The sequence below is a fragment of the Falco peregrinus genome, chromosome 2, assembly GCF_023634155.1.
Source record: "Falco peregrinus isolate bFalPer1 chromosome 2, bFalPer1.pri, whole genome shotgun sequence".
In the NCBI taxonomy this organism is placed as follows: Eukaryota; Metazoa; Chordata; class Aves; order Falconiformes; family Falconidae; genus Falco; species Falco peregrinus.
The window spans coordinates 4,816,879-4,831,647 of record NC_073722.1 but is presented as its reverse complement, the minus strand read 5'-3'; the positions used below and the strand labels follow the sequence as shown (position 1 = coordinate 4,831,647).

Genomic DNA, 14,769 nt, shown 5'->3' with positions numbered 1-14,769 from the left:
TGACACAGTAGAAACGAGATTTGTAGAGCGAAACAGTTAGTGCTTAGGAAGTGATGTCTACTTTGTATGTATTTGGACTAGCCGTAATCTGGTTCCATGGGTTGAATGGTGACTGCTGGTTTAAGTGCCTAAGTTTTATGCATAGAGCATGCTTTAAAGGTTAGTTTCATCTGAAAGAATCAAGTTTGCTCACTGTATGCAGTGTGAGTTAGAGGACTGTCAAGAAAAGCAGGCTCCTGATCAAACTAAAACATTCACTGACACACTGTACATGCTACAACTTAACCTACAGAGCCATGGATCTTTTGATGTAAATTGAAATTGTTCCTACTTAAAGTGGTGAAAATCTACAGCAGAATGGTTGCGTCAGCCAAGACAATGACCACCACACACAAACAAGGTTTTAAATATAAAACCCAAACTAATGATAGCTCACTAGTGGCTCTAGCTTAAAGGGGCACAAGAAAACACTTCAGTTGCTCATTTATAATATTTAAGACTCCTTAGCTGCTAACAGTGTTTGACTAATTTCCTTAGGAGTAAAAGTTTTGAAATCATGATGGCTTTTGTTGTCTTAAAGGAAAGCGTTTCAGTCTAACATGTAAGCTGTGTGTGATAAGGTGGCACTAAATTTCTCTATAGAACTCACTACAGAGTTGTCCCTAGCAACATAACGTTAATTTCAGAACTGTAAATTACTAGAGCTAGAAGAGTAAAGAACAAAACTGATATACTGAAAGTGTAGTTGGATCTGTTCTTATGCTAACCTTCGGAAACTTTTTGTGATGGTTGCAGGTGGCTCTTCCTATTTCACTATGGACTGCTTTGAAGATATATCGGATGGTGAAGTGGATCATGCTTTCTTTGACAGTGATTTTGAGGAAGAGAAAAAGAAAGCTGAAGAAAATGGTGAATGCATAGAGAAAGGAAGTACAAAGGCAGCTCTTGCGGGCCCTGATTTGGTTTCTAGTTTAAAGGATGCGAAGTGTTGTGAGGAGGAAAGTGAAGAAAGGCAGGAAGATTTGCGAAAGGATCAGTCCCTAGAAAATAGCACAGATCATCCTGGAGATGTTTCATCTTTACCAGTTTCTACAATTGCGGAGAATGCAGATACATTTCAAGTGACATCTGTAGCAAGTAGGGGAACACAGGAGACTATTCCTGCTGGTATCCCCAAAATAGTTAAAGAAGGTGAAGAAGATTACTATACAGATGAAGAAGATAGTAGTGATGACGGCAAAACCCAGAAGATTAGACCAAAGTCAGCTAAGCAGTCAAACAACATAAAGAAGGCTAGCAAAAAATATACTAATACCAGCTCTTCTTCCTCTTCTTCCTCCTCCTCCTCCTCCTCCTCATCCTCAAGCTCAGATACAGATTGTTCTGATACAGATTCCGACAGCTGTTTATCAGATTCATCTCATTCTTCCTCAAAGAGAAATGCTTGTAGAAATGCTCTTCTGTCTCCAAAGCAAAAATTCAAGTCGGCAATGAAATTAACAGAAGGAAAACCAAAGCTTGGTGACTACTTGGAGGAGTCTGAAGACACAGTGACTGATGTAACACCTCTGTCAACTCCAGACATCAGTCCTATCCAGTCTTTTGAACTTGCAGCTTCAAATGATAAGAAACTAAAAATAAAGAGGCAGGAAAATGTGAACCAAGAATTATATGGTAATTTTCAAGAATTTAAGTACAACACAAAATTTGTAAAACCAATGGGGCTGGGAAATCCAATCTTATATCTGTATTTTTTTCATTAGATTCCGAGTTTGATCGCAGATACAGTCGAAAAGTCTTGCATGATGCCATGGACCTGAATCAGCTTTTGAAAGGTGACTTCTAAATTATTTTTTTTTGCAAAGTATGACATCTGTATATTATTGGGAACAATTGAGTTCTAATAGAAGAGAATGAGGTTTTAATGTGCCACGTCTATTCCTAAAACTGGTTTGTGATGAAGCTGCATTGATCAAATTCTTTGAATTCTTATTTATGTAGATAGTACTCATTCTGCCGTGGAAAGAAGCAGCATGTGTTGGTATGCGTATACCTAGAATTAAGATATATAGATGGGGTGAATCTCTAAAAAAGATTTGTTGTATTAACAAACTGAATGATAAAACTGCAAGTGTGTTTTGAGAAATGAGAGTTTTCTGGACTATACCACAACTTACAATCTAAATTCAAACACCAACCTTTCTGATAAGGTGCTGAGTTATCAACCTTCCAAATTGAAAGGCAATCCGAAACTACATTGTATGATAAATAGTATTCATATTTTAACTTCTGGTACCTTTTTGATAATGAAACAGAATTAATTGAAATTCTTTTTCTGGAGTGTCTGCCTTCTAAAATACCATAAAGTGGAGTAAAGGTATTTTAAAGAGAAAAATAACAGATAATCTTTACTAAAACTTAAGTGGTTTCTTCTTAAATAGATTTAAATCTTAATAATGAAGTCTAAGAGAGTGAACTTGGAATCTCTTCCACTGCATTCATTGCAAACCTTAATTGTATGGGGTGAGAATGCATTGGATGATCTCAAGGGCATATTTTAAGGTCTATACAGTGCTTTTGCACTTGTTTTCATGGCCCAGTTTTCAGTAGTAAAATCTATAGTATAAAAGAGACTTGGCTCAAGAAATCTGCTGACCTCAGGTGAGGAAAGCCTCTTACACTTTGTCTGGTACTTTTCAACCCAAGTTTGCTGTATTGTGGTAGGTCTGGCATGAATAAAACTGTGTTGACTGTCTTCTCTTTGCACCTTGCCAGGCTAAGCCTCTAGTGAGTAAGAATTCAAAATATATTGTGTGCATCATTTAACTTTCCTATGAGTAGAAATGAGGATTTTACTTACATGGAAATTTTTCTGATGGTAAGAAAAGCAGAGCTAGCCATCCAGAAAGGTAGAGCCGATTCTCATCTCTGGCACTCCTTGTGCTCCAGCAACTCTTTCATACTAGAAAAGGCTCCAACCACTTGTCAAATCATGATGTTAGAAGAGTTGTTGCTAGGCAATTGAAATTATGGTGTCCTACATCTTTATTTGTTCTCTGATAGCAAGAAGTTATTTAATAACTGGTGATTATGGAAGGATTAATCTCATCCCCAAAACAAATGGGCATTAGAGCTCAGAGTACGTATACTCAGAGATGAATCTCTGTTTGGGGGCAGGTGGTGGTGGTAAGAATTTTTTCCCCAAACTGAAAACCAATTCTAAATAACAATAGTAAAGATTGAGTAATGAGAGGTACAATTCATATCGTCTGACAGCTAATGTTCCTGATTTACATGTATATTACTCCTAAGTGCCTCTCTAAATTTGCAAGCACAGCATAGCTTAATTACTTCGAGTATTTTGAGGTTTAAACGAGGAGGGATTATTAACGGTGGAAAGTAACTAACTAGTCTGGGAAAATAGGAGCTAATCATATTCTGAGTTATTGCTTCCAGTTTTTCCATACTCATGTAAAATAAAAACAAACCCCGCTCCATCCCCAGCCTGCATTGAATGTTCATTGGAACTGCATAGGCATGAACACTGTCAAGCGAGAACAGTATAAACCCAGGCCTGAGTGCGTGAAGCTGTATTTAAATGATCATCAGAATGTCTCAGATTTGGTTTTGAAGTATAATAATCTACCAGTAATCTATACTGATGAAGCATTCCATTTGAGATTTTTGTCAAATATGCTTGTAATATAGCTGGGCCTAAGCATTTACATCAGTTACGTGAGTTTAATTTCCCAAGGTCCCCAGAAACTGGCAGAATGTCAGTGTGATCTGTTACTTGTTGTTTCTAGGGGGCATGCAGTAATTCTGTACAATTCTGTGCATTGGTAATGTGATCATTTGGGAAGAAGACTAGAATCTCTTCAGTTAAAAAAGACTCACAAGAACAGAGAAAGGGAAGAAATCTGTTAAAAGCTGCATGGTGTTCAAAGAACAAGTTTTGGACTAGAACAAGAATCTGGTTATTAAGCAGCAAGGTAGCTTGTGTATCTTAAAACAATTGATTTTAAGCATTTAGAAAAAATGTTGCAGTTAAATGAAAAAAGAGTTGAAATAAGTTTTCCTTTATATTATATGCTCTTGTGTGTGATATATATTTGTGCTCATATGGCAAACTACTCATTTTTTATGAGCATTTAAAACAATAATATTTAGATTAAAAAATTTATCATGCCCTTATATCTCCTAAAGCTATGCTTGTTCTTGATAGAAGCCAAATTGTAAATGATGCTGTTCTGAATAACTTAAACTCACAAATAACAGTTAGTTGGCAAACTCAATAGTCTCCATGCTCTGTATATTGCACTTTGAATGGGTATTGCTGTGCAGCATTATCACTGGTTTTAGAATATTCTTTAGTGGCTAGAACTCTGAACAAGAGATCCATAAAGATAAGTGATAACACTTGGTTACTACATCAGGAAGTTGTCATTTTATGTACCAGGTGCTGCAACTTGCTGTGCAGTCTCCGGTCGCCCTATGGAAAATAATTGAACTACTTTTAGTCTAAGTGGCAGAAATCTACTTGGTAACTGTAGCTGGGGGGTGACGTGAGGATTATGCTTGAAAACTGGGGAGAAGCATGTTCTGCATGTTGCCAAAGTCAAAGCGTGTGAATGTGGTCCTTACATTGGCATTTATTAGACAGGAGTCAAACCCTGTTTCAAAGGGAAGGATGAAGTACAAAAAACCATGCGGTTTTCAGCACTTGCAGGTTGTATGGCTGAGTTGGCATGGCTTTGTGCACGTGCTGATGTGGGAGGAGCGTGTGAACAATAGAGCAGACTTGAGAGCAGATGCAGCATGAAGGAAGACAGATAAACACATGTAGTGAAGAAATTGTGGAGCTGATGTATCTGTGAGCTACAACGTTAAGGTATGGGGTGCACACTCACGGTGTTTCAGATGTAAGGAGCCCACAGTTTGCAGTGGGAACGGCATCAGTAGAAACTGCAGGCATGTGTTTGCTTTCCATGTGAAAGCAGAGATGGTGCAGGGTAGATCGTTAAACTCAACTTTTTGGGTCAGTTTCTGTTGCTTGTTTCCAAATCGCTCCAGTGCAGTGTCTGATGCTCTGTTCAGAGTTGCTTGGGAGTTCAGGGAGCACCTCTCTGCAGCATCCTCCTTGAGGAGCAGAGCCTGCCCCACTCACGTGTACTGAAGCCCTGAAGCCGCAGAGCCTGCGGTACTAAAGCCAGCTTGAATCATGTTATAATCTAGGTCCACCTGGACCGTGTTGCTAAAGTTACTGGACTTGGTGAGTAGCTATTAATCCTGCATTGTGCATAAAAGTTCTTGGGTTTATCTGCAATACTTTTTTGGTAGCTGTGAACTGCTGAAGTTTAATTGTTCTTGCTAGTGGTTTTTACTTCTGCTTATGAAAATCACTTGCTGTTTAGGTGGCGTGCTTATTTAAAATTTTTATCAATGCTAAATATAAGTCACTTGAATCCTCTTTTCTACAGACATAGAAGTTAATGTTTAGGAGGCTTGCATAACTTCAATACAATGAGAAGACTGATGTCATGTAGCTGTTGTCATTATGTTGTCTAAGGACTATTGTAGCACTGGAATCAGACAGCCACACTGCTTAGGAATTCAAGTATCTTATCAGCGTGGCCAAGAAGGTACTCACAATTTCAGTTACTCAACGTTGATAGGGTTCATATTGTACAGATCTTTCCGTACTCTTTACTTCTCTCTTTTTGCTACCTGCATGGGGGAAAAAAAAAAGTGTGATTATAATTTTTCAGGTGATAATACAGTTCTTCAGCTATTTCATGATGTTATGTAATTTTTTTGTATGTAATTCTTTTGTGAGTCAATGCTGTCTCTGCTATAAACCTTAAAGAACTTTCAGAAAATTAAAATAATAACTCAGAGCAATTTCAAAAGCTATAATAATAAATGTCAGAGTTATCTCCTTTGCTGTACACTTAAGTAATCTGAACACAAAAAGAGAACTAAATATGCCAATGCAAGGAAATTGGGGAAAAAAAATTGGTTTTGGAAGTACTTTCATGAAGCTCCCATGTTAGAAAGGTGGGAATAAAAAGATTGGAAAATCTTCTGGTGCTGTTTTGTTTGGTCTTATGTCTTGATGCAATGTCCCATGTAATTTTGAGGAATTGAGGTTAGGTAGATAGAGAGATGGGTTAAGCGTACAAGTGAACTAAGAACTCGTCCATTTCCATCTTGTGCTACAGACTTGCTCTCTGTCTTCAGACAAGTCGCTTTATTTCTGTAGTTCAGAATACAGAGTTGTATGCTAAAAATGCTGTGTATCCATTTATCTGGGTTTATGTTGGGTATCAATAGTGCTAAAGAACTTAGCACTTCATGTTTTCTTTTCTGTAAAATGGGGTTGATACCTGCTTATTTTGCAGAAGTCTCTGTGAGAATTAGTCTGTAAATCCGTGGTGTTAGCTATTATTAACTTGAGGAGGTGGTGTGATGGGTTAAGTAGGACAGTGGGCCGTGGACTGAAGACCTGAATGCTATCCTTGAAGCTCTCACTGACCTATATACTTTCTGATAAATCTCTCTGCCTCTTCCATGCCTTTGACTTTTCTGTTGTAAAATAGTCAAGAGCTCACTTCGTGAAAAGCACTGTGACATAAATACAATGATTATGAAAATAAAAGCTCTGTGTTTCTGAATAAAAGCTATTGTAGAAAACTAAATAGCTTCAGCGGAACATGTAGCAATTCTGTAACTTTTTTTTTTTTTGCTATAATTTGTCACTCAGGAAATAGAATAAGCTTTTTATAACTGGAATTTTCCCCTCTTAGGGTTATGTTATCTGTGTGCTCATTCATGCTGAACTAGTATATTTGTGGAGTAACTGTTAAACAGTATCTGAAATTAAAGCAAATTCTTATGTATGTACATAACACCCAAACTCTACAGTTGAACTAAATGTATAGTTTTTTCACTGAGTTTTTTAGTTTGTATGTTAAACGTTTTGAACTAATTGTGTGTGTATATATGTATACATTTGCATCGTTTCCACAAGTCTAGTAACTCATGTTGAGGTAGAAGAGCAATTACAGGCTTATTCTTATATTTAGAACTCAAAAACAGATTGAAAAAATCTTTGTAAAAAGAATCAGACTTTCCCAACACCCATAACAAAAAGTGTAATTTTGGGGAAGAAAAATTAGTTCTGCATCTGTAAGGTATCTGTTAGCTTTCTCATGACATCAGGAAATAACTAGCAGCTCTATTTAAGCATATTTAAAAAGGGAAAATTTATACTTGAAAAGCACATTCTTAAAAAAAATTATGAATTCTCTAAAATCCTTTTTAAAGAATTCTGTGAAATGAAATAATGGATATTTGAGGAAATATTTGTTTAGAGGTATTACATGGAAATAGTTTTAGCTTGCAACTATTAGACATTGATGAAGAACTGTGACTTAATCCTCTTACATTTTTCAGATGTGTTACAGATGTGGTAGTGGAGCAGTATAAAACAAAACAACAGGCAAATTCAAAAGTGTAAGCACTGAAGCACTTTGAATGCATTTTCCTCTACTAGGATTTAACTGGCATTATTTTAATTTTAGCGTTAATGCTGTTAGGACTGTTGTCTTAATGTATTTGACTTGCTAATTATCGTGTATTTTATATAAGATTTGGCCTTTCTCACTCTGCAAGGTCATTTCAATGCTTGCAAATTGAAAGCAATAAACAGCTTGCTTATTGCTTAAAAGAAAGTCAGGTGTCTCTCCATGGAAACCAGCTTTCATAGAAATCCTGTGAATACCAGCGAATTTTCTTTTCCTGTTTACTAATAAATGAGAAGGAGACTGCACACTGTGCAAGTCTTTATGCAAATGCTGGTGCTTGGTTATCCCCCTCCCTGAAATTACTGATTTATAGTCTGGCTGACAGTGAAGTGGTAAGTAGGGATTTATTTGAATTATTATGCACTGATAGAATATGAAGCTACATGTAAATAATTTTTAACTGTTCCAAGGCTTACAAACTCTTTGGAACCTTAAATTATGACCTTAAACTTTAGTGTTACCCCATGTTGTCATTGGCTACTGCAAAAAGTCTAATAAACCATTGAAACATGCATTGTGATTAAAGAGCAGCGTGGGTGCATTGCTGCATAAACCGTTGAAATAACTCTGAAACTCAGTTATTTGAGTTATACAATGCTAACTGTACCTGAAATACTTAATAGCATTTAGAATAAATGTATTTACCTTTTTACATGGGGTCTTGATTCCTTTTTGTTTGTTGGTGGTGAATTCTCTGTGATTTTGTAGGCATATGCTGACCTTGCTTAGACACACCTACAGCCTTTGTCAAGAAAACAAGGTTGTTGCCAGTTAACGTTAGAAATGCATTCAAGGCGTACTGGACACACATACCTGCTGTGGGTTACCTAATCTTCTGTTGTAGTAAGTGTGCAGAGAATAGGAATATGATGCTGTATAAGTAGTACTTTGCAGAGTGCAGGTTGGACAGATTTTTAGCCTGGTAACTTTGGAACTAGTGGAAGCTATTACTACAGATTTGGAGTTCTGGGGTCAGAAGCCTTATTCTGGACTGTGGAAATAGTGTCACCTCTGCTTCAGGAAGACCGGCAGAACCTTTTGCTCACTGCTTCATTAGATCGCTGCTGCAGTTTATTTGACCATTGTTTAAGGTGTAGTGATTTCATGGATGTCCCCTGCCTTCTGCTTGGTTTTTTGGGGAACAAGCACTTACCCTGTAGTACTAGTGATCCTCTTTCAGCAGCTGACACAGTATGCATTCTGTTGCTTGGTTGTGTTTTTTTTTTTTTTCCTCCTAAACTTCAAACTCTACTGTTGCTCAGTTCCTAAGGAGATCAATGTTGCATTTGCTGTGGTTTAGAAAAGGTTACCTATAGATAGGTTTCAGTCAGTTATCGTTTGTTTTGAAGCGGTGTTTGCAGCTTAAATTCTTCCTTAACATATTCTTAACTAAATAAAACACAACTCTAATTTATTAACTTAACATAGAATCATTTAGGTTAGAAAAGACCTTGAAGATAGAGTCCAACCATTAACCCAGCACTGCCAAGTCCACCACTAAATGATGTCCCTAAGTGCCACATCTACATGGTTTTGAAATACCTGCAGGGGTAGGGACTCAACAACAAACCAACTACTTTTTAATGTGTTGTCTGATCCAGTGCCTTGGTGTATTGCAGCACTGTTGCTGCAAAGAGCTACTTGTGAAATTTCAAATATGGTTCTTCCTTAGGTTGTACAGAAGGCTAACTATAAAAAGATAAGTTGAGGAACTGAAGAAACTAGTGAGGAACAAGAGAGTTTTAGATTGATCTTTTCACCCCATGCCCTTGAAGAAAATTTGCTGCTGCCTATGTTGTATCGGGTCTGAACTTTTGGTGCAAAATCAATGAGTCTTCTGTAATTCAACAATGTATCAAGAGATTAGTTGCTGGGTTTTGGCAGTCTTCTGCTCCAGCTTTGCTGAATAACTTGACAGCAGAACCTTCATCGTGACCTTAACAATCCTTTCACTTTATTAATACGTTTCTTTTGAGTTGTGATGAACTTGTTATCGCTGTTAGGGAGCCCTTAAACTCAAGGTTAACAGAAAGCTGTCTGCAATAGTAGTCAGTTTCTACACCAAGTATAAATAATAAATACCAGGCTAAGAATGAACAGCAGAGTGAAGAGAGTGGGCTGATGTCTCTGTTCTGCCTGCTGCAAGTGGGAAAAACTGTCTTTGTGGTGAGCCGATAAAAGGTGTGGGTGAGACACTGCAGAAGGAAAATATATTGAAAGGAAAAAGATTAGCAGAGGCTAAGGAAAGGAGGAAGAAAGGAGAAGTGAATGAAGGAGGAAAAGTGTGTATGTTGGGGAGTGTGTGACTGAAGAAGCTGGAAGGTAAGAGTGAAGTTAGTAAAATTTTCTCATGCCTTACTCGCGCAAGTAGCAGCATCCAGTAGAGCAATGCATGGGAATGTACATAGATAACGTATCCACACTGTTTTAAGAGCTGTTAGTAAAATACCAGTGGTGTTTAATGTTACAGAAGTTGCATACCACTGCCCCTGAGGAGATCTGAGTGACAAATTAACACAGGGCTTGTTGAGCCCTGCGGGTAGCAATCGCTGCAGGCTTCCTTGAATCCTTATTTTTGAAAGCATTTACTGACCAGCATTGCGGGGAAAGGGAAAGGTGTTTGTTCCATGTCACTACTCTGGTTTTATTTTTTTATCACAGTTAACAGAGGTTTTCCAGAAAAATGAGCAAGTCAAAACATAAGTAATTACCTTGATGCTTATTTATCTCTAAGCATTTTTAATCTGTGTTTACTGGTTATAGTTCATAGCTGCATCAAAAGAGTATACACTCCTCACTGAAGTCTAGCCAGCTACCCTGTAGAGAATTAAAATGATCGTGTACCAGTGAAGACACGAAACCTGTATTTCTAATTAGAAATGTCCTCATTCAGAATGCTGTTGCTTTAAATGGAATTTGACTGGTTCACATCTTTCACAGAAAGAAAAGAGCTGTTTGGAATTTTCACTGACGGTTATTCAGAAGCTTAAATGTGTCTTGTACAGGACAGCATCATAATAGCATTGGTGCTACAAAGCTAGGTCAAGACTTCAGTTGAACAACTGTTCTTTACCACTACCTGATTTCTGCTCTTGGATACGATGTGTGGTCTTGTTTAACCTGTGAGATGCTATGGTTGTAAGGCAGAAGATGAAATTACCTTTCATAGCTGTGTAATAATACAATTATCAATTAAGGGACACGATTTCTAGTTTCTTCTTCAGATGTCTGCTCAGATTACTTTCTTCCAGCTGTGTTCTGCAGTGCTGGTTTTGTATGTTCGCATAAGGACGTATTTAATTAATTTTTTTACTAAGAAAAATGCTGTAGCTTGATGTTACAGTGTGAATTGTGTGGCTCTAGTTATTGTCTGTACATTTCTTCTCATACCTTGTAGGTGTATCCAGATGAGTCTCATCCCAGGTTTGTCTCCTGAAATGGTGTTGATGGCTGTACATGTTTTCCCTTGAGAATAACTTCCTGAATTGTAAAAATGCTTTCAAAGACGTTTATACTCTATTAACCTGTTGGTTGGCACACTTGATCTGCACTAGTTTGCATTGTGTCTTGATTTTGAAATAATTTGCATCTCCTCTTGGCAAATTAAAACAGTATTTGCTAATGTGGACGCCTCAGCCTCACGGTTAGAGCTGCCTAGGGGCAGTTCTTGCCTATATTGGCTAGCATACTGACGGTGCACGCTTACTGATTTCCAGAGGGATTCTGAGTTCTGGATGCTGTTTCTAAATTTCTTCGACAGTAGCAATATTTTCTTGCATCGGTTCTGGAATAAACTCAGTTGAGATACTGCAAGACAGATTTAATTTCATTTTGTTTTGAAGTAAGAACACGCTCATCATTACTTGAGGTTTTTAAGCTATTAAAGGATGCCTTGGACATCCTTAGTTTAAAAATTGCCGATGTGAAAGTGTTTGCTGCAGAAATGTTACTGCATGCCTGCTTTTCTTTCTGCTTTGGGTGCTTGTTTTACTTACGTGGGGCTTTTAGGAGTAAGAGTGATGGGTATCTTCTGGAGACACTGTGATATGGGAGGAACATGGGGAATGGCTTGAGTAAGCCTTGCTTGCCTGTGTCTTAGCTCCAAAAATCTGTTTGATCTAACCTGGTATTGCCACCCCTGTACCGTCGTTAATGCAGTGGATTTGGGGGTAACGTGACAGCAAAGCTTTTAAAACAGTTGCTAGAAGATCTACTGCAGAGCTTTAGAAAGCAAAGGCTTAGAAGTAGGTCAATAGCAAAGCTCCAGTGGAACTATAATAAACATAACCAGATTTGGCGGAGAGTGAAGTTTTCAAGTTACTGTCTTGCAATTCTGCAAATCTGCCTTGCTGTATATTTATAAGTGTGCATTCTTTGTTCTTTTGTCTTGAAACCTCACATCCTGGTTTAACTTGTTGGGTTTTTTTTACTGTTAAATTGCCAGGCCCCAGTAATTTTTCTTTTCTTATATGTGCTTATTCATTTCTCTCTATCCATTTAATTTAATTTTCATTTTTCCCTTTGCAATTCCTGCACCGATATGATGTAGGATTGCTTCAGGAGCAAAGGATCAACAAAATAACTTCAGGAAATGCATTATGTGTCTGAGTCATGCGTTTCCAAGTGTCAGTTTTCTGTCTGAAACATCATTTCTGCTCTGCTTCTCAGCTGAGACAGGTATTTTAGATAGCTTTGGAGTGAAGTTTAACTCTTTACATCTGACACATCTAAATACTAATTTATGGTTTAATTCTTGGTTACTTAAGTTATTTCTAGTCCTGGCTTCCTGAAGTTGTGTTTCCTATTGCTTGGAAGACTCCTCTGATGCTTATATTGGTACCACAAATGATACCACCATGGTGATGATTACGTTCAATGTTGTTTTAGTGCTGTATAACGGTAGCCCTGTTGGCATAGATATAGATAGATAGATATAATTGCCTGTACTGATTGCTGGTACCATAGTAACTACAGTAAAAATATTTCAGGACAGAAGCCTGAGCATATTGTGTTAGTGTAGAAGTTGCACAAGCATACTGGTAAGGGTAGAGATCAGGGGTGATCACGGTCGAAGCAGGGATCAGGAGAACTGACAGTGCAGAAGAAATGACAGCGCACATAAGGCTGACATATCTGTTACTTAAAAATCAGAATGTATTTTACGCAAATGCTTACAGGGTGTGTGCATATTGCTGATTCTTTTGTATCGCTCAGTTGTTTGCTGCATCTGTTCAACTCCTCTGGATTACTAATCATAAATGGGTGGGAGGGTAATTCCTAGTGAGAAGGAAGCAGATGGGTTTTAACTAAGGCCAAAATTAGGCCTGATTTTTGTGGTGAAACTTGTGTAAAACCAATGTACTGAGGACATCTGAGCATCCCTGAAAAATTCTGAAATGCATAAATCTGGAATTCAGTTGGGGGAGGTGAAATGTACCTTGTTCTTTCAGATCTGTAAATAAACCCTGATAACAGACTGCAAGATTTGTATTTGGCTTGGGTTTTTTTTAAATCTAAGTATCTTCATTTTTGCCATTTCAAAGCTTTCCTACAGTTGGACAAAAAAGAACAAAAACTAACCATCGATCAACCATCTAAAGTAACGAGGAAAAATTATTCTTTCACAAATGAAGAAGTAAGACAGATTGATCGGGAAAACCAAAGGTTGCTAAAAGAACTGTCCAGACAGTCTGCAAAGCCAAGAAAAAGTGCTACATTGAAGAAGCCATCTGTACCGCCTCCTAAATTGTACCACAGTGCCCTCAACAGGCAAAAGGAGCAGCAAAGAATTGAAAGAGAAAACCTGGTAAGTTTTGAGAACTGATTTGGATCAGTAAATGAAGAACTATTTGTTGTCAGAGAACTACTGCTAAATACGTACAAAACTGTGAAGGCAGCGCTTGGTGCTTTACTGCAGTAGGTCTGCAATGAATTGCCATTACTATGCTGTTTGCATAACTGTTCATATGTGGGGTGGTGGGTTTTCTTTTTTTGGTGGGGGGATATGCTATTATTATGAGTTTGTTCTGCTTTAGTATCGGTCCGTTTAAGAGGAACAACCATTATTATTAACGTGCTCGTAACTTTTTGTGGAGAGCGGTCTAACTATTCCTCCTGCTTCATGCATCATGGTTACTAGTCTCTTAAGAACAGGCTTGCAAAAAATGAATCAGTCAGTGTGATGGCATCAAACCCATTGTATATGAAATACAGAGGATACAACGTGAATGTCAATTTTGGTTTTTGACTCACTATAGCTCTCAGTCTCTCAGCAGTTGCAGTGCTCTGCTTGTCACAGTATTTGAATATAATGGCAATCACAATAACTTCAGTGGAAAACAAATAGACTCATAAGGATATTGGCAGAGTTGTTTAATATAAAAAGTAATACTGATTTGAAGAAGATATTTGTAGTGATTTAATTGTAATATATATATATATATAAAAATAGAATGACACCTTCATATCTTCTAGTTGTTCTTTAGTGTGTTTGAAAAGGAAATCAAATATAGTGAAAATATTTGGAAAATTTATAGTGGAAATAATTTATTGACTTTTCTTCTCTGTAGGTTGCAATTTCCTTTTATATAGATACTGAAATATAGATTCAACTTGGAGAAAATCTAATTGACCTATTCAGGAAAATGTGTTAGGTTTTAGTTCTTCCAGCTTTCAGACATCTAGATCGTTGAAACTTTTCAAAGTAGGAAACTTTATTCTCGGCTCTACTAGACTACAGTTGACCAAAAGAACATCACAGGCTGAAAGAATTTGGCATAAATATTTGCTGTAGATGTGTGATACTTCTTATTGTCTGGGGAGGAAATGTTTTTAGGCTTCGATGTGTTTAGGTTGGTCGGAGGGCTTTCTTCATGTGTTGGGCAAGGGGGGGTGTGTGTTTTCCTCTGTTTATTCAAAAGGTTGAAAGCAGGACTTGCTCTTCCACATGAAACTTAATATCAGAGTGTATTCTTAGGCTATGGGAAGGAAGTGCTGTGTCACAGTTGCTTACAATCTGCTAGTAATACGCTGTACTATGTAACAGTAGATGATTACTGATATTTTACAATATGTTTCCATTTTCTCAAAGCCACAAACCTTTTGTCTTATGATATATTGCAATTTTGCCCAAGAATGTCTTGCGTTTCTAACTTCTGAATCAAAACTTCAGCAAACCTAAACA

The 14,769-nt window shown here is 37.4% G+C and overlaps 1 protein-coding gene across 4 annotated transcripts in view; it reads left to right on the top strand.

Moving 5' to 3' along the window:
• The window catches only part of CFAP97 (cilia and flagella associated protein 97), a 35,238-nt gene that overhangs the window by 10,948 nt on the left and 9,521 nt on the right, over nt 1–14,769 (top strand). For all 4 annotated transcript variants that reach the window (XM_027777431.2, XM_005230837.4, XM_027777433.2 and 1 more), the window contains exons 2-4: nt 796–1,674; nt 1,764–1,835; nt 13,130–13,392. In XM_027777431.2, the coding sequence (XP_027633232.2) occupies nt 816–1,674; nt 1,764–1,835; nt 13,130–13,392 (1,194 nt within the window). In that variant the 5' untranslated portion in view covers nt 796–815. The remainder of the gene's footprint in view (nt 1–795; nt 1,675–1,763; nt 1,836–13,129; nt 13,393–14,769) is intronic.